We start from the raw sequence: 20,508 nt of genomic DNA, 5'->3' as shown, positions 1-20,508 counted from the left end.
TTAATTAGAAAAATTTTATTTATAAGAATCTCTAAAACTATGGAAATTTAAAGTAAATTATTACATTATTATTATTGAAAATATTCTAAATTCATTTATATTGTTATATTATAAGAAGTAATAAATAAATAAATTTATAGTTTTAATTTAATTATCAAGAAATGTTTTTTAAAATATTAAAATTTAACTATTTCTTGTAATTAAATTTATATAAATAAAATAAAGAAATTAAGATAATTTTAATAAAAATTTGGAATATTCAATTCCATATTTTTATTAAAATTATTGCTTTTCCTATAATTCTTGTCATGAATTGACAAGAATTATAGAAAAAGCAATAATTTCATTATCTAATAAAAGAAATTTTTAAATAATTATAAATAGAAAAACTTATTTTAAAAAATAAATACAGTATAATAAAATGATTTAGGATCTTTCAAAAAGATGAATAAAAATATTAAAAAATGTGATGTAAACAACACATTAATACAATAATTGAAATTAGATATCTCTTTGAATTGAATGCAATATTCCATTAATGGATTCTTATCTCGTTAATAAGCTTCAGTTGAATTTATATTTTCTACACCTAGATAGAATTATAAAGGGATTTACAATTGGTTACTTGCATAAGTAGAAAATGATTGTAATCAATAAAATGAACATGAAGGATTTAATTTAATCAAAAGAAAGAATCCTACAAACGTGTACATAGAATCTATATGGGATTCTCAATCAAGAGAATAAATCATTGTTACCTATTTGACTGAGAGGGATTTCAACGCAATGATGGACACGAAAGGGGACAGCATCGATGGGTATTAGGAAGTGATTTAAGTGGCAAGTGGTGCTTAGGTTAAAGGATTAGGACATTAATTAAATCATTTAGTTGGGTTGTCTGAAAGACAGAAAGAATAAAAATAAATTATACATGTTGATGCTGTGAATTATATTTATATAATTTTATTTTTGGGTTTAGGATCCTCTTTATTCTTCAAAAAAGAGAAAAGAAAGAGAAGGGAGAAAAAAGGAAAAAATTTTTCGTAAAAATGCATAAGGATTTCTTTATTTTTAAAGAATTTTTAAAAAATTCTTTAAGATTCTGAGAGATTCTCTAAAAATCTTTTAAGAATCTTGTAAAAATCATTCGAGAATCTGATTTTTCAAAAACCATAAGTAATGTATTGTTCTTAAATAACTTCTTACATTACGTAAACAGTAATAATAATTTTTATACAGTGTAAAAATAATTTTTAATAAGATTCTCAGGAGTTTTATAAATAAATAAATTCTGTTCATATTTTTCCAGAATTAATTTTATATATATTAATATCCGCATAGGCCTACAACTATTAAACAATGTAAAATGTAAACAGAGCATTAAAGTCAATTTCTATCATATATTTAATTGTTAATGCTATCATTAAATTAAAATTAGAAAATGAAATGTACTAATTATTGAATTATTAATACTGTTTTTAATTTTCATTCTAAAAAGAATTTTTAATTAATTATTAAGATATTTTAACATTAATCAATTATCTGTTAAGAAGCTAATCTATAAAGCTTTTATCTTCAGTTCTAACGTGTTTTGGAAAAAATTACGTATTTAATTCTGTGGTAAGTTGATTTATTAAAATTCCGAATAAAAATTAATTAAATTATAAGAAAAGTCTTAATTATTTAATACATTTTACAATATATATCTTTTAAATCTGGGAAATGTAGATGCAAAATATCATACATTTTATAAATTATTCTATGGGAATATATATATATATATATACGAATATATTTATTTGATATGATTTTCTGAACATTTATCAATATTTATAAACCTTTTCTATGTTTCAAGACAGGAAGAATATTTAGAACAAAAACACGATTCCAGTTGAAAGCACTATGTTTGATTGTTTTGAAATATATTATTTGAAAATGGAAAAAGAACTGAAGAAAAGAAATCTTAAATAGATTATTTTTGGAATTTTCGAACCTGTTGCACGAAGTCGAATGGGTGGTCCTTGTCAGCCATCAAATCCATTTATCACAATCACTGTCTGTGTCCGCAGCGGGACAATGGACAACCTCGAAGATCTTCGTTTGACGGTTTGACTTATACCTTCTAACAATCTGGATGTGGAGTATGAACAGCGTTAAATAGAACGACAAATAGAAGATATCTTTCTGTTATTTCCTTTTGCAGCCATCACACAATGAGCAATGAAGAGAAAAGACAATCATCAAAAAAATAAGGTGCTATTCAATGCTATTGTAATCAACTTTTTCAACACTCTAACTGATAATGTAATTCTGTTCTTTATAAACTTTTCTATTTTAATTAATTATAATTGATGAAATTTTCAATTTATTTTAAAATAAATATTGTCATTTTTTAAATTTCAGAATAAAAACTGATGAGAATTAATAAAGTTAAATAATTTCGCTTTAATAATTCATTATAATGATAATATTATTTCAAGTTTTACTCATAAATTTTCGTGTTTAATTAAAATTTAATTCGTTTAAATCATATAAAATTGAATTTAATTGTAAGAATCATTTAATTCTATTTCCATTCATATGAATGTTTCGGTATATGTCGTATGAAAGTGTGGTTATTGAATATCTCAAAATTACAACTATTATTGTTACTACAGTACTTCTCAGATTGTTATTTTATCTATCTAGAATGAAAACTGAAGAGGTTTGGCTTTAAAAGAACATTTATATATCAGAGGATCATTCTGGTACATTCACCTGTTTAACGATCATCACTTCTGACCAAAAGTGGAAATCCATAATTTGTTAGAAAGCCTACCCCATTTAATGTCAATGGATGATGGAGACGACTTTTATCCATACCTTTCTGTTGTCAAAGACTTGCTACTCGAAGTTTAAAACGTCATAAAGGTTGGAAAATCGCTGGAGTGTTTTTATTGGCTGTATCTCTGACCTATTTTCTGCTCTTTTCTGACAATCGATTGTGCTCGACAGCAAGTCTTTTTTCCCTCCTCTTTCTCTCTGTGTTTCAATAGGGTTTCAACGGGAGACAAAGAATGGTTCTCAGCATCCTCTAGGGAACTTAGGGTTGCCAGAATTCGTCAGAATGTCTCTATACCTTTCTTTTAAAGTACAATACAATAACTGGTTTAGTTAAAGTTTGGAAAATCTCCAACCGTTCGATCAAAGCTGTTAGTTAGAATATTTTATATTACAAATGAATTAAAGAATTACTAAAATAAATATATAAGTACGACTAAAATATTTCTTTCAAAACATATTACAACTATGCAAATTTACTAAATATTATCATTCATAATATTTTATATTATGTTTGAGATAACATTTAAAATCATTTTATATATTTGAGATATAAATTTATAAATATTTTATTTAACCAAAAATATGATAATAATATCGTATTTTTATAGTATAAATATGATATCATTACTATAAGAAATGAGTAACTTGAAAAATTATTAAGATGAGTTGAGACTTCTCAACTGGTAGGTCCAGTAAGTGATTAAAAATACCGGTATTTGTAATAATAATGTACTATTCTAAAAGAAACAATAATTTAAACAATACTGTTATTAAAAACGTTTTATATTACGATAAATATCTATTTTTATTTAGTACATAACTGTTTAAGGATATTTAATTTACGCATAAAAATAAAATAAAAAATAATTTTTATACAGTGAAAACTGCTTAGGCGATCACTTGCATTCAACGGGCACCTGTCAAAACGGGCAAAAATTTCTGGCACGGAATACTTTATACATAGAGTCTTCGTATAAGTTACCCGTATTAAACGACCATCTGCGTAACGCGACCGCGGGCATCGATTTTTGGTCCGAAACAACATACAATAACTATAATAAGCGATCACTTCTGCCAATATATCTGGTCTAAACTATTGTTCGAACCCATCTCAACAACATTCCCCCCTCCTAATATGATAAAGTAGTCTAAACTTTTGTTCGAACCCACTTCGGGCACTTCTCCCACCCTTGAAATGAGGTGCAGGTGTTAATGAATTAGTCTAGCAACAAAGGAAATTCACTTCAGATTGTTCGAAATTGTCCGAAAAATGGAAGAAATGCAAAGTGCTGTCGTTAGAAGATCGTGTTAAAGTTATCAGAGAAAGTGAAAATGGTTTATCACAACACCAATTAGCGGCGAAGTTTAACTGTGGGAAAACGAAATTTATTTTACCGTAGGCCTACAGTATTTTCCTTACGGGTATAAAATATTGTACAGTCACGATACAATTAATCGGCTATCTCATTTGATAAAATTTATTTTATTTATTAATATTTTTTACGCTCATATACAGTACTGTACATATGCGATAAATAGTTTCTGTATCAACCTACCTTATTTCCACAATATTTTTAGAAAAATAATATTCACGCAAAATATTTAAAAAAACAATAAACGCAAAATGCAAAAATCAGTTTTATAGGAAACTTTCCTTTTTTGATTCCGCGATTGTCATTGGACAATCGCGGAATGTAATGAAATCGTATTATTATTAAAAAATAATAAAACAGTGTTATTATTAATTAATAATTTTTCTTATTGTACTTAATAAAATATTAAATATTCAGTATTTTTAAACTTAAAATAAGATTGAACTAACGAAAACCAACCAAAGTAATGGAGAAATACAACGCGCTTGTATATCGATGACGTAATACACGTAACTGAGGAGCGAACGAAAAGAACCGAGTTGAATTTATTAAATCGGGAAAAAGTGTGCATTATAATCGAGAAAATGCGAGTATTGCATTAATCTTTAAAATATTGATATTAAATCTGTGTTATAAAATCACGACGACTTCTGTAAATCGAGTTATCCGATAAAAATAAAATATAATACCAATATAGCTCTATCGTTGAAAAAATTCGCTTATTTTTGCTCACCTCGAGTTTTGCTTAGTAGAAATGGCTAAAAAGTGCGCAAAATACGTACGGAAATGCGGTATTACAGCACCACCTATTGGACGACCGCCTGTCTAAAAGACCACTTTTTGAAGGAACCGTGAGTGGTCGCCATAGACAGGTTTTACTGTATTTGAAAAATTCCACATCATATGCACGTATTATATACTGTATGACATTTTCTTATATTTAATAGGCAATTATTTATATTAAAAATTAAACGTTAATTAGAAAAACTTAATATAGAAATATAATTGGAGAGAAATCATATACTTCTCTATTTAATGTAATAGAGAGCAACAAGAAAGAAATAAATGATAAATATATATAAATTAAAAGGATAAATTGCAATTAATATAATTTTCTATCGAATGAAACTAACTATTTAGATTAATATTGTAAATATAAAGAAGTCAAGGGGAATGAATATTCTTGTGTAATTCTAAGCTTATACAAGGTTTACAAGAATATATTGATTCTAGATTGCCTGGAGCGACTGAAAGTAAATTGCTCCATTTTCGGATGATTGCAACTCTTTACAAAATCATGCCAGTCTTTGCTACTCTTATCGAATACAACTAACTGGTCATTTCTTTTCGTTATATGCAAATCCTTATCCAATTACTTTGGACAAAATTCAATGTACTCTCGTTTCAAATAATCGTACATATTTCGAGAAATTACAATCGATCAAAGAAACTGTGAGAACTTTTAAATTGAAAGAACAAAAGGATTTTTATAATTTTATTTATTTCTATTGTAGCATATGTCGACAAATGTGCAATTCGATGAAAGAATCTGTCTCGATTCATTATCATTATTTTAAATGTTCTTATCGGAAAAAAGTCATTTTGTATCTTAAATACTAACATTAAAGTTGTTATTTTGCGGTATTTTTCTTTATAAGATTAAATTTAATTTAATAATACGTAGAAGTTTATTAATATTTAAATTTTAATCACTTAAAATTCATGTTTTTTACGTAAATATTTAAAATATTATCAATGTACCGTCAATGACACGAAACCGATATAACAACTTTTTTAAATTGAACTAAAAAATACGTTTAATGTTATAAATAATCAAAATTTCTAATATTATTATATTTAATTAGTCATTAAAATTAATAGAAAATAATAAAACATTTGCTATAAATATAAAATTTATTACATTTATAAACATCATATTTTACTCAAAGCATCCAAGATGCATTTAAATGATTTCCTCCAATAAACCAGTAATTTAATCAAAGTAATATATTTAATTTTAATTTAAAGCCATTATTGATGGAACTACATTTCAAGTTTTTTGTTACAATCTATTCTAAACCGTGTATTGATTTATTGTATTTTGATGCTTACATACCTGCAAGCTTATACTACTGTAAATATTATCAACTCTACCCCCAGCGTAACAGAAACAATGACTTACACAAGAATAAATCACATTTATAACTTCATAGTATTATAAACCATAAAAAATTTAAAATTATTTTTATAAATTTGTATTAATTTAATAATCAAAGTTTAGATTTATATTATGATAATGTCATATATATTTATAAGTATTAAATTATTTTAATGTTTATAATTTTTATTCTAGAATAAAGTTATACATAGAAATTTGTATAAAATATATATATAAAATATATACAGGTTAGGTTAAATCAGTTAACAGTGTTCCAGTTACACTTGTAAATATGAATCGTAAACTGGATTTTGAATAATCTCCTTTCATAAAACTGGCGAAAACAAGATTTAAAATATGCTTAAATAACAGTTTAATCTTTACAATACTTAACTGATTTTTGGCTACCTTTTATATAATTCTATCTTAGAACAATCCTTCTAAATGACCAAGTGTACAGTTCGGCTATATGATCGTAACTAAAGTTGGCATAAAAAATTTATTATAATGACAGTTTACTATATTATAAAGTAAAATTTTAAATATTAACAAGTTTTTTTTAGTATTAAGAATCATTTTCAATGCTTTGTACTTTAAAATATCGAATTCTCCAGAAACCATTAAACCTGGTTTTAGCATTGAATTTTATAACATGGCCACGAGATACGATAAATAATTTAGAGAATGTATTGAAAAATGATGGCATAGAACAATATACTAAACATCAAAAGTTTCAGTTTATCATAGAGAAAACATATGATAAAAATATATTATTTAAAACAACTATCCTTCCATATAGTGTACGTATTCTTGTATATCAATAGTATTAAAATATAGAAATTTTATTAATGCTTTATTATAACCATTGTACTAAAAAAATTCTAAAAAATTCTACTTGATAAAAACTTGATTTTTTTGAAGCTTTTGTGCAGAATTTTAAAAAAAATACAAGAGTTCTTCCATTTTTTTGCTTAGTAAGGATTTAATATAATAATGCATCCACGACAGAAAAGATGATGATGCAAATATGATTACTAGATAATTGGAAACTACGTAGAAAGAGAATTTTAACAATGTTTTTAAGGATGAAAACAGTAAAAAATGTACTTGTGTATGAGAATTTTTTTGTTTAAAACAATAATTTTAAATGCTTCCAGCAGTATTTTATTTTGTTAAAATAGAAAATTGTACACTTAATATTATTACAAAACACTTTAAAATTTCTAAGAAACAATTATCAACAATTAACTAATTATTTTTTATAATTAATCTTTATTAGTCAAGGAATTAGCGATAAACCCTGTTACAAGGCGCATAATATAAAATTTTTACAAAATGAGATAAGTAACATTTCGAACGAAACAGATATAAAAGTTAATTACATTAAATTTTTAAAATAAATTATTTACAATATATTTTTCTTTAAATTAATATTTGAGTCACATTCTTTCAGTAAGCATAATTACATAAAATATAACTTGTATTATAAAAATTAATATAAGATGAACCCATAATTGTAGAATATTTGTTGTGGCAAAGACTGGCGAGTTTTATCTTCTTTAAACGTATATTAAAAGGAAAATTTTAAATATTTTTATACTACGAATGAGTCTTAAATGTATATTTATTTATTACCGTAATAATTAAATAGAAGAGTATTAAAGAGTGGATAATCCCCAAAACGACGCATCTATGGCCCTTATTATTAACTTTAATGTTCTTAAGCTTAAGTTTGTTAAAATAGAAAATTGTACATCAAATATTATCATCGTAAGTTTTAAAAATTCCTTTAAAATTTGATATTTTTATTCAAAATTTATATATTTATTAATAATTAAACATGAGGACAATCTTCATAATAGCGCACTATCTCTCGTAATATTTAAATATTATACATTTGATAAAAATAGTGTGTGAAAAGAACAAAGTATAAGGACAATAATTTAATTGTCTACTTGAGAATTGTTTTGTAAATATCGTTAAGCTTTATTATGTTTTTATGTAAATTATAGAATTATTTTAAAAAAAGTTTTAAATGATGTATATAATTTTTAAGACAATATTAAAATTTTACTAAATTGTTAAGAAAGAGAAAGATTCATAAATCATTAAAATTAAGTCCATTTTAATTAAGAGGATTATTTCTCAAACCAATATTACAAAATTAAGAATTAATCAATTCTCTTTCTTAAATACTTCAGAATTAAGAAAATGTAATATCTTGACATTATAAATGAAAAAATAAAATAAAATATATGAACTTATCTAATACTTTGTGATGAGTCATCTTTGGTTTCCACATGTCATTGCGTTGGTAACATCTTGGAATATTGACATAAGATTTATATTTATGATTTATATCGAAATTATTAATAGAAGAAGATGAAAAAACAGGAGAAAAGGAGAAGAAAATAATAAAAAAAGTGATGTTGCCAATATTGGTTCTAGAGAAAATCTTTATTGTATTTTAACAGCAAAAAAAAAAAAAAAAAATCACGCATGTAAGGAGTTTTCATTAAGCGATCTATATTAAAGGAGTAGATCAGAATTAAATTTTCATTTTATTTTAAATGGAAATTTTAGAATTAAAAATGATTTCAATTTATAGTAAAATTATTAGATGATATATTAGAGGAGTTATAATGTTCTAAAGATGTGAAATTACAAAATAATACAAGTTTAACAAAAGCTCAATGACCTGTGGAACGTACAGCTGGTCTGACAAGACAACTTTTGCACCAGCTGTGATTGAAATGATGCTATAGATGTCTTCCAACCAAACTGCAGCTGGTGGCAGTTAAGTGCACGATTTCTTTACACTTCATTCTAGATTCAATTCAAATATATTAATTGTAAATCGTTTATCAATTACTAGCACATGACTATTCTTAGCAATTTTTATGAATTTTAAACTCATTTTACTAAATTTTCCAATTGAAAATGGCAGGAATTAAATGTATTTCCTTAAATAAATCATTCAAAAGATTCTTTATTCTTTGGTTCGTATCAAAAACGAAGCATATTATCAAATAGAATCTTATGACCGAAAGGAATGCAATAAATTTCGAAATCTATTGGGATGACCTTTGATTGTCAAAGAAGAGCCTTCAACCATGTGTGAGATGGGTTAGATATCTCTTATTTCTGATAAAATTTTCTTTCATTTCACTCAATGCTGAAAGTAGAAGAGAAAATGACAGATCCTAGAACTTCCGGTTGGTACACACATATCAGAACAGTTCTAGATTCCATATCTTGAAACGTCAGAAGAGTGAAAGTGGTGAGACAAATATCGATATGTTTTTGACCGTTAGACATACCATGCTAGCAATGCTTCCATTAAGGGATAGGAAGCAATAACCATTACTCTACTCTCGACATTGGTGAAGTTAGTAAAGTTTGTAGGACTCTCGGAGATAATCTCGATAGTGGCAAAAGGAAATCCCCCATGTCTTTCCGTCACTCTAAGGATTTTTGGGGGTTGAGAAGGGGCGAAAAACTTCAGTTGTATAGACTTCACTCTTCGACCTGCAGCAATTGAGCAGATTGAAGCTCGTTCCTTACAGAATTGGCGGTCTTCTGTCTGGACAATTTCAGGGCAACAGAAGAAAAGAATAGAAGAGAAGGGGGATTTTTACGACAACAGGTTTCATCAGTCTGTATCCTGGATAAGCCGGTTTCCGAACGCCACTGATGAACGGCTTTGGTTTAGAAGAGACGGAATTGGAGTAAAGTTCTGAAGAAGAAGAAGAAGAAGAAAGCAGAAAAAAATATATAAAAAAAGACAGTCATGTCGGATTAAGAAAGCGAGAAAGACGGTTTCCTCCTTTGGGAGTATCTCTAGCGACAGTCTAGTCTCGTTGAATCTGTGTGACTGATTGAAAAAAAATTCTTTAAAAGAAAACTCCAAAATGCATTAGAAAAATAAAAATAAAAAATATATATAGACGAAAAGAGTAGAAGAGTGCACTTTTATGATAGATTCAATTTCTAATGCGTAAGCTTCTAACTGAAATGCAGAAATTATCAGTCGGCGATGCTGTTATAAAAAAATCTGGTTTTTTTTTCTTTTATATATAATTACTTGAAGTATCCATAAAATTAATGGATGCAAAACACTAATAATACTATTAAAAGTATTTTAAAGCTATTTTTAAAATAAAAATACATGATACAAATGACAGGTCTACACTTAAAGAAATAAAATGTTTATGGTCGTTTATGATAAAATAATCATTTAAAATGTCATCTAGACTTACAAATATTTTAGTTTAATACATGTTTTATATTTTATAAATAATTTTAATCAAACTTAAATAAACTTTTATAAATTAACAATAATGCTTTTAGCATATAAAGTTGTTTTTCTTATTAAGAATCAATTTTTATTCAGTAAATATTAAAAAAATGAATATTATAAGTTTTTTATAATTCATTTTTAATTTATAATTTATAACTACAAATTTATAATTATACAACTATAAATTATTTATATTAATTTTTATACTTTAATATAATAATACTTTAATAATAGAAGCATTAAAGTTGAACATGCAATAGTTTTTTTAAGGTTCATTACACTTTATTTTTCTTTTTTATTTTAGGTAATGAAATATTTAGTAATGGAGTATTTTTAGATCAATCTATAGAACTTTTTCTTGCAATACTCATCGAAGAAAGTAAATTTTATTGAAGTAACTTAGCTTTTGAAAGCAAAGAATAGAGTATTGAGTTGATGACTACCAGTATCAAAGTAGGGAGAAAGTCGATGAGAGATTCAATCGAGTGGGATTTCTGCTCATATTCCTCTGCCTGCAACAGATGGTGTCCTCAACGGTCACCAGTCAGGTACAGTGACCGTCACCATACCGACCTATTGGAAGCGATCGAGCGAAAAGAAGAGCTTTGGTTTCTCTTAACTTACTATAATATAAGTCCCTTTCCATAACTAGATTCAACTTGTACGGCGAGAATTATTTAGAAAATATTTAATCTATTCAATCCTAAAACAATTATTTAACAATTAAATGACAGCAAGAACAATCATTAATATTCATTAACAGTATATAATCCCGTTCCAAATTAATTTTTATATCAATATTTTTATGTATAGGCCTAATACGTATACATAAAAAAATAATATTATATTTTTGTTTACTAAATTAAATTTTTTATATATTTAAATTATTTGCTGTTTTATTTTTAAAAAGTTTTTGAAAAATATTTAAAAATTTTAAATTTAAATTACTTCCTCCAGCATTAAAAGTTTGAATTTTATTCGCTTATGTTTTTTCTTAATTGAATTCGTAGAATATTGTTATTATTATTTACTTTTATTTATAAATTTATATAAAACTACATGTATATTTAATTTTATTTTCTATTTTTAGCTAGTTTGAATTATTACTTTTATTGCTGTTTAGCAATGTTTTCTAATGCAGAACTATAAAAAATGTTTCATTCTTTCTTCATTTTTATGAAATATCTCTTAAAATATAAAAAATAATTTACTTTATAATACAAAATATAAAATTTAATACATTTTATGATTTTATAGCTTAATATCGAAATTTAATTAGATTAGCAACTAACATTAGCAGTGGATTATTGAAAAATACCTTGACAAATTTGTGAATTTCATACCATTTTAAACAATTATTATTATATTTATATACTAATTTAGGAATTTCATATTGAAATTCTTATTTTATAGATAAGAATTATTTATTTTATAAAATGTATAAAATTTTACTGTATAAATCATTGAAGAAGATTCTTACAACTAAAACTATGTATACAATGATTCTTTTATTAAAGAAGTTTAACAAATATTTCATGACAATGTTCACTAACTAATCTATAAGAACTTCACTGTATAAAAATATATTGATTATTCTCAGCATTTTTGTCGATCAGAACGACAGCCACGCCTGTTTCATGTCAGATAAAGTTTTAGAGACTATGTTTTTCTAACATTTCTTTATTTTAAGTGTTTCATATTTATCATATTTAAAGCCTACTTTAAACTTTTATTATTTAAAATCGTTACACGTCTCAACAGATCAGATTTTTTGAATGTTTTTCATAAAATATCCACAAAAAAATATTTTTTGGAATTCTCAAATTGGATAGGTATCCACCGGATTTTCATATATTCCAAAGAATATGCGAAAAATGGAAAAAGCATCCTCCTTCCATTTCATCACAGAAAATGTCGATAAGTTTAACCATTATTATATATATTTTTTCATCTTTCAAAGCACAAAAGAACAACATTTTCGCAATTTACTACACACAGAGAAACACAATCCACCAACATGTATATAGATATATAGAACTGGACATACCTATACACAGCATCTCATTCCTTTCGTGACAGTAACGCTAGCAAACCAATCGATCGTTCAAATAGTTTCTCTATTCAAACAGAAATCTTCGTTTTGTAAAACCAGAAAGGAAGAATTCTGTTGCAAATGAGTTCTCATTTGCTTCTCCTGTCAACACTGTTATTGAATAGTCAGTATGTCGTTATTTTTCGCACGTTGCCTAGCAAGAAACTCCCCTAGAGATAACTGTGAGTGACTTAATGTTTACTTACTTTACCTATGTATATACATGGTTATACAATGCCTACATATTGTCCACATACTAAAAGATAGCGAGCAATACATAAGCTACAATGTTCAACCATCCGTATGCTACATATGCAGCATCTTGTTACACACTCTCTCTCTTCAAAAAGCCGAGAATTTTATCATTATTTATAAATTAAATATAATTTTAAAATATATAATGATTTGAGAAAGATTTTATCTATTGATCAATTTAGTTATAACAAATTTATTTAGTTTTTTATAATAAAAGTTTTATTTTAACTGCTTCATTCTCTACGAGGCTACACATTTATTACGCTCAGTGTCTTAACAATTAGAAAAATATTGAGCTATTCGTTTTAGCTACGCCTCTAATTGCTGAATATTTAAACTCGTGGTTTAAATTTTAATCTAATGAAAGATTTAGAAGTGCTTTTTTTTAAATCGATATTTTTAAAAGATTTGCGGTCAGAAAATAAGTAATAGATTTATTTTGTTAAAATAATTGAGTTGTTTTACTATAAATCAGGCAAACAGCCTATTAGTCCAGTATGTTTAAGGACCTGTGAATATGGGGCTCACATTTACAGGTTCTCAAAACATTTTTTAAAATAAATAATTTATTCTACTGCATTTCTTATATACAGTGCCTGATTTGTACATAAACTGAGCAAGCTGCAACTTCAGGCCTCACGTTATGAAGCTACAATTTAGGGCCTCACACTTTTCAAGTCATTGTTATTTTGCGGAGAAAAAACACTTCTTATATATTACGGCTTGGGGCCGTATATACTTAAACCCGGCCCTGTTTGAGTATTAAGAAAACACCTTTATTTTTGTCAAATTTTATAATAATATATATATACATTGTTTTAACCATATATTTTTTAATATATTGAGGCCTGAAAAAGATAAGTATCAATAGATCGGGCTTGCATTCTGAGAGATCTTAATATAAATAGAAAAAAATAATAATAAGAAATAAACAGTAAATACAGTATTTTTGTTCATTTATACAATGCGATGTTAAGCTCTGATATAAATCTGCAAAATTGACTAGAATCAGAGGAAGAGTAAAAAGAAAAATTATTCATTTTTATATTCATTTGCATGTCTCTTTAAATATCTGTTTGAATAAACTCTTTCCGTATACAAAGATGAAACATGTTTATAAGTGAAAAGAATAGCGTGTCGGCACGACATCATTTCTTTCTACGAAGTTAGTAAATTTATGTATAACAGGAAGAAATAAAACAAAAAATAAAATAAAGTTTTTTTACAATCACATTATAAAAAAAGTAATACCATCTTTGAAATGTACTTAATTTAGCTTCAAAAATGTATTTTCGTAAATTGATATAACAAAATTTATATATTTTGAAAACTAATTATAGAAATTATTAAATCTTAAATTAAGAACTTAAAATAATTATAAATATAATCATTATATATGAATTTTTAAAAATTTTATCATAAAGGTTGACCCAAAAATCAGTTAATCTTACTTTCAGGTATAGAATATTTGTGAATATGAATCGTAAACTGAGTTTAGAACGTCTTTTCTTTTATAAAATTGATAGAAACATGATTAAAAATACAATTAAGAAATTTAGTCTTGACAATGGTTACTATCCTGTGTTTAGATAAGCAGTGAGTAATAAATTAGCCTACTTCACTTGAATTTTTTTTCTGATAAAACACGAAGAATTTAATAAGTTTTACGAATGAAATATATTAAAATCTATGATATAATAATGTTATTTAATTTTTAGCATAAAAATACACGCAGACAGACATACAAACGATAAATTTTCGAGTTTTATGATTGTCTTAACGTTCTAGTTAGGCAATTTTATTGTTTCAGTTAATGTTTAATCTAATCTCTTATAATTCTTAGAATTTATTCGAATATGTATATAAATACAGTACAGTACATCTTACAGAAAATGCGTTAGAAAATAACGTGCCGGTGGGAATAGTTAGTTACTTTATCGTTTCTAACATGTGCGTGATAAAAATTGTATAATTCCTTATTTCTTAATGACTCGTAAAAGGTCAACATAATATAATGTTTAATAAATGTAAAAATTAAAGTTTGCGTTAGAAAAAGTCTCTTAAAACATAAAGTAATTAATAAGCAAACAGTTAAAAAATTAAATAAATAAAATTACATTTATTTCAATGATAAGATGGTACTCATTTATTTATTATTAGAAAATTTATATATTGATCTATATATAGGTTTATTAAAGTGAATGTGTATATATATATATATATATATATATATAATCTAATGCTTTATTTACTTAAAATGTTGCTTACCTTAAGCATAGATATAATGCATACATAAATTATTAATTCCATGTATCATTACTGTTTGACAAATATTTGTTTGTAGACTTACCTTGCACGGCTGCTATGGTTAATGTTTCCCATATAGTCATCATGAATCGACTAAGACATGTTAATCTATCAGTATAATCCATTTTGGTGCAAGCTACCGTTATCTCTTTCAGATTACATTGCCACAATTTTAATTAATATGCAATAATTTTAAATTTTTTTTCTTTTCCTTCTTTTTCTAAAAGCAATTCGAAGATTTCAAATGGAAAATCATGAAACCTGTAATAAAAAAAATAATAATTGTTAAAAATTGTAAACGTTTTCTCCGAAAGTTTTCAATCAAAATAATTGCAGGATAACTTAAAAATCAGTTAACCATTGTAAAAAATATATTGCTATCTTACTTGCATATTTTTATCATATTCTATTTATTTTGTAAAAAAGAATTGTTCTAAACACACAAGTAGAACATACAAATATAACACGTTAACTATCCTGTCTCTCCTCTTAAGATCTTTATAAAGTGATGCAAAATTATTATCTTCTTCATTTTGCATCACTTAGAAAATATTAAATTAAATATAATAATTTAATAATTATTATTATATAATAAGATTACAATAACATTTACAAATCATAAAATTAAATTCATTATTATTTTTCTTAATTCTTTTCTACAAAACTATATATTTAGAATATACAAATGCAAAATATTTTAAAAGTAGTTAAATATATAAACGATAACTAATAAATAAAGAGTTATTTTTCGGAATTAATTATAATTAATATTAAATGCAATTTCGTAAAGTAGTCAATAAAGATTGTTCTTGTTAGGTAAAAATATTTTCTCAAAACAAACTAAACATGAGACATTAAGTCAAACACTGAAGGAGATGAAAGGAAATTTAATTTCAAGGAAGTCTACTAAAGTTGGAATACCCTGAACCCTCTCAGTAGAGGTACCAAGTGCCAGGTTTTATTACCCACAGTACTCGGGAGGACATGGGTGGACCATACTTCTGCAATTTACTTGGACGTATTTGTTCCTGTCTCTCTCGTAAAAACGTCAGTCGTCTCAGAATGACGAATGACGCTTCTCCTTAGGGATTTCTCGCGATCCTTTGGGATTACTACCTTCCCATTTTAGATATACTCCTTTTTCTACTATCAAACACACCTTGTTGGTAAGTGTAGAAGTATTTTAAATACACACACACAAAAAAAGTTACTTAATTGATTTATATTCTACCCGACATTAAACAAAACACATACTAAACGATTCAATAATTAATATTTTATATTTTAAGTAATGCATAAACGTGACATGAATGTTATACCTGATTATATTCGTTGGAAAATTGTAAGGTGATAAATAATTACACGTTTTAAACTTGTAAATCGTTTTATACAAAATTGTTAAACATTTTCTATTGATTTCAATTATCTACTAATTTAATATTTAAGATTTTATACTCGTGTTAAGATTTTTAAAATTTTAAGTATCATGGGAGGAATTTTAATGTTGCAATATACTGTACATTCATTCAAGCATATTATATTTAAATTTTTATTTAATTGTATTATTATTATTAAGTTTAAAAACTATTTTAAATTAATTATATTTACATTTATTATTCAATTTTAATATCTTCTATATATATTAATTTCATGAATGATTTTCAATATATTAAATTTACTTCAAATAAAGGGGTTGTATTATATTGAGCTGGATAAAGTTAAATGTCAATAACAGGCTGAAAATTAGGAGACCAGTGATTGTTATTGTTCGTAATTTAGTTTCAAGTCATATTAGGAATCATTATGAATATAATGAAACGTATGTCTTTTCTAACTTTTTAAATAGTAAATCACGAACCCTCGGAACTTGCAAAAGTTAGGACTATAACCAGTTAAAAACCTCATTTATTTAATTCCAATATTTAAAAAATACAAAAATTTTAGGCCAATCTTAAAAATTAACAAATATAAAATTTTTAAAAAGATTTTTATGAAGAATTAAAGAAATTTATTAATCTCCAACGAGTTTAATTTAGTGAGCAAACCACCACTCACTTATAATTAATCTTATATTTGCAATTCGATATACTCTTCAACGTAAACCTTATTAGTCTAATTATCTCAGATTTGCTTAAATTTAAGGGGAAAAAATAATATTTAAATCGTTAATTAGATGAGAATAGTTCGAAATACGATAGCATTTGCAATGTAAAAACTATTTAGATCAGCAAATTAACGATTTAATTCCTCAGCACAATATGTTAAAAAGTAATTTTATAACTTGTTAAATTTATAAAGTAATTTAAATTATTGATATTGGATTAGTGTAAATAATAGAGTTAATGATTAAGGATTTTGTTTATTTATTATTATTATTATTATTAGTAGTAGTAGTAGTAATCTAATCATAGCTATATAGAGAGTTCTGTATCATAGGGGTATCTATAGTTGGATTATAATCCAAAAAATTCCAGATCTGAATACCTAGAGATTAGAATTATGAAATGCTTTTTTGTAGAAAGAACTTAGATATATATCTACATAAGACTTTTGTATGAAATAAAATTGTATTATATTATCAGTTTGCATCTCAATCTACACAAAATATTTCTTTTTTTTCCTAGTTCCTTCCTACATGTGGATAATAAAAACTTTATCTCGTTTTTGATTAGTCATTAACTTAAACAGGATGATGATAAAATATTCTATTTAATAACTGTAAAGAAAATAGCAATTTTCTTTAAAGTTATTCAAATCGAAAATGTAGGTAATAACAATTTTCATTGTTTTATGAATAGCTTTATATTGAGTACAAATTTAACTTTTTTAATAAAGAGGATATTTATTTTAAAATATATTAAATTACAAAAATCTTTTGAAATAAATTTCTAAAAAAGATATTTTTTGAAAAACAAAGTAAATAACGAAATTTTTAAAATAAAATTTAAAAGAATAAATGTCAATGATTCACAAAAGAAGACACTGAAGATAAAAGAAAAGATAAGAAAGATGGCATTTAAAATTTCCCATATTTTAAAATATTGCACAATAAGATAAACCAAAAAAAAAAAAAAATCTAAAAAGTGAAATTAATTATAAGTAATATTAAATAAATTTAAATAATTTAAAAAATTTTTATCAAGAAACAAAAACATTTCTGGTATATTGAATCTACCAACAGATACAAATATAAACAATAGTAACTGAAAATAATATTTATTAATAAAATATTAGTTCAAAACAAACAGAACGATTTACTTTTCTTCTTATTGTGATTAAAAAAAAAAAAAAAAACAACACAAAATTTCTTAAGAACTCAACTGTGCAAATTCATTTTCTTAATCTTAAACCGTAAAAATCTCTGTTACTCGAGAAGATCAAACAGAATTTTAAATAAAGAAAACCTTAAATTTTTTCCAAAATCATTAACAATTTATTGCGTAAATGTTAAATATTTGTTATTCAAAAATTCATGATTGTAAAGGTATATGTAGTATGTTACAACGGGGAGGAATATTTACAAATAATACAGTTTGATACAAGAAAGGTAAGAAAAATCGAAAAGTCAATAATCCAATTCGATATGGTTTTAGATGTTTTTTTTTATGACATATTCTGGAGATACTATTTAGAAGATATTATAATCGTAGTGTAGCATTTTATCTAAAGTATTTTGGTGAATGGTGAAGATCACAAGTAAACCTCTAGTTGGCAATAAGAAATCTTTCATCTTTCCAATAAATGTCAGTATGACGATAGAATAAGAAAAGAATTCTTTTCCATCCAACCTAATTCTCAATCCTCGGGAGAAATTGTGACAATACAAAAGCTTTCTCCGAAGGGAGAAACGACGATTACCATTAGAGAATGAAACAAGAAAAGGATAGACAACTTTCTCTTGAATAATAGAGGCGACAATTTAGGATCTAAGACAACCTCAATGAATAAAAGGATGGATGGATGATTCTTGAGGCTATCTTTTGGATTACAAGGAAAATTTGCAGCGTTGTTAAATATAATATTTTCTCAAGGGTTTAATAACGAAATAAAGTATAGAAAAGCGTTTCCACTTCATCTCTACAAATCGTCACAATTTAATTTAAGTCAGTACTTCTTGTACTTGATTGATTAAATTCAATTATATAACAATACAAACAAGATAATGTAATTTATGATATGAGATAGTAGAATGATATTTGGAAATGCAATTAAAAAAAATATAATAAAATATAGAAGATAATCATAAAGTAATCAATTGTTATCGATATATGCCTACTATTGTTTTGTAAAAGGAAATAAATTTTATAACAAGATAGTTGATGCAATTTCCAGTTAAAAGCACCCTCTAGAAAAAAATTACCTTTATTTAAAAATAAAATTGTAGCATGCCATAAAAGAGATTAGTTGCTAGCAAGTTTTTACTGAAAAAAAGAATTAAAAATATGTAAAAATAAAATTATAAACAACTTTAATTTGAAGATTTCTAGCGTATCTTCTTTAAACCTTTTTACAAAATGCCGCCTAATAGGATTTTAAAAGAAACCCCCTTAACAATTCCAAAAATGTTTATCAGAAGAAAAGGATTTTCGATATTTCTCATGTTCATTAACTTTTTCTTAAGCTTAAATTTTTCAAATCGGATTTTAGAAAATATATAAATTGATTCATTTGGGAAAAATGTTTATTTTTATAAAGTATAAACCGACGAATATTTTATTGCACTTTATAAATAGCAAAAATATAATTTATTTTATTTAAAAGTATAGTAAGTTTGCTTTAATTAATTTATTTAAATGTTTAGAAAAATAAATTTTAAAAAATTTTTGATGAAAAATGTGAAGATAGCTAATTCCACCTGACAATATTTTTCTAAATTTCCAGAAGGTAGAGATAAGAAATATTTTGGCACCAAACTGATGATGTGAGGTAAAAAAAAAAAATAAAAATATATATATATATATATATATTCTAGGACCTAACAAAAGAATTCCTCTAGAAGGTTGAAGAGATCGCTGGACCAAACTAGATACAGTAGTTTCTGTGTGGGTAGAAACTTGTGCCGGAGGTCGCGATAACCGTTTCGACTTGGTCTTATCGGTGGTTGAGTTTTTGGTAAAAGCCAACGATCGCACATGACACCCTTAGGAATTCTGTAAACTAACAACGTAAACTATATTTTTGGTACCTTATTTGCTCTTCA

General features: G+C 25.3%; 1 protein-coding gene across 2 annotated transcripts in view; it reads right to left on the bottom strand.

The window, feature by feature from the left end:
- LOC136979563 (synaptogenesis protein syg-1-like) overlaps positions 1-20,508 on the bottom strand; it is a 292,582-nt gene that overhangs the window by 89,339 nt on the left and 182,735 nt on the right. For both annotated transcript variants that reach the window (XM_067275571.1, XM_067275570.1), the window contains exon 2: positions 15,352-15,569. In XM_067275571.1, the coding sequence (XP_067131672.1) occupies positions 15,352-15,433 (82 nt within the window). In that variant the 5' untranslated portion in view covers positions 15,434-15,569. The remainder of the gene's footprint in view (positions 1-15,351; positions 15,570-20,508) is intronic.

Source organism: Centruroides vittatus, unplaced genomic scaffold (genome assembly GCF_030686945.1).
Source record: "Centruroides vittatus isolate TY-2023 unplaced genomic scaffold, ASM3068694v2 contig_628, whole genome shotgun sequence".
NCBI lineage: Eukaryota > Metazoa > Arthropoda > Arachnida > Scorpiones > Buthidae > Centruroides > Centruroides vittatus.
The sequence above is the reverse complement of the archived record's forward strand: the minus strand, read 5'-3'. Positions and strand labels throughout refer to the sequence as shown.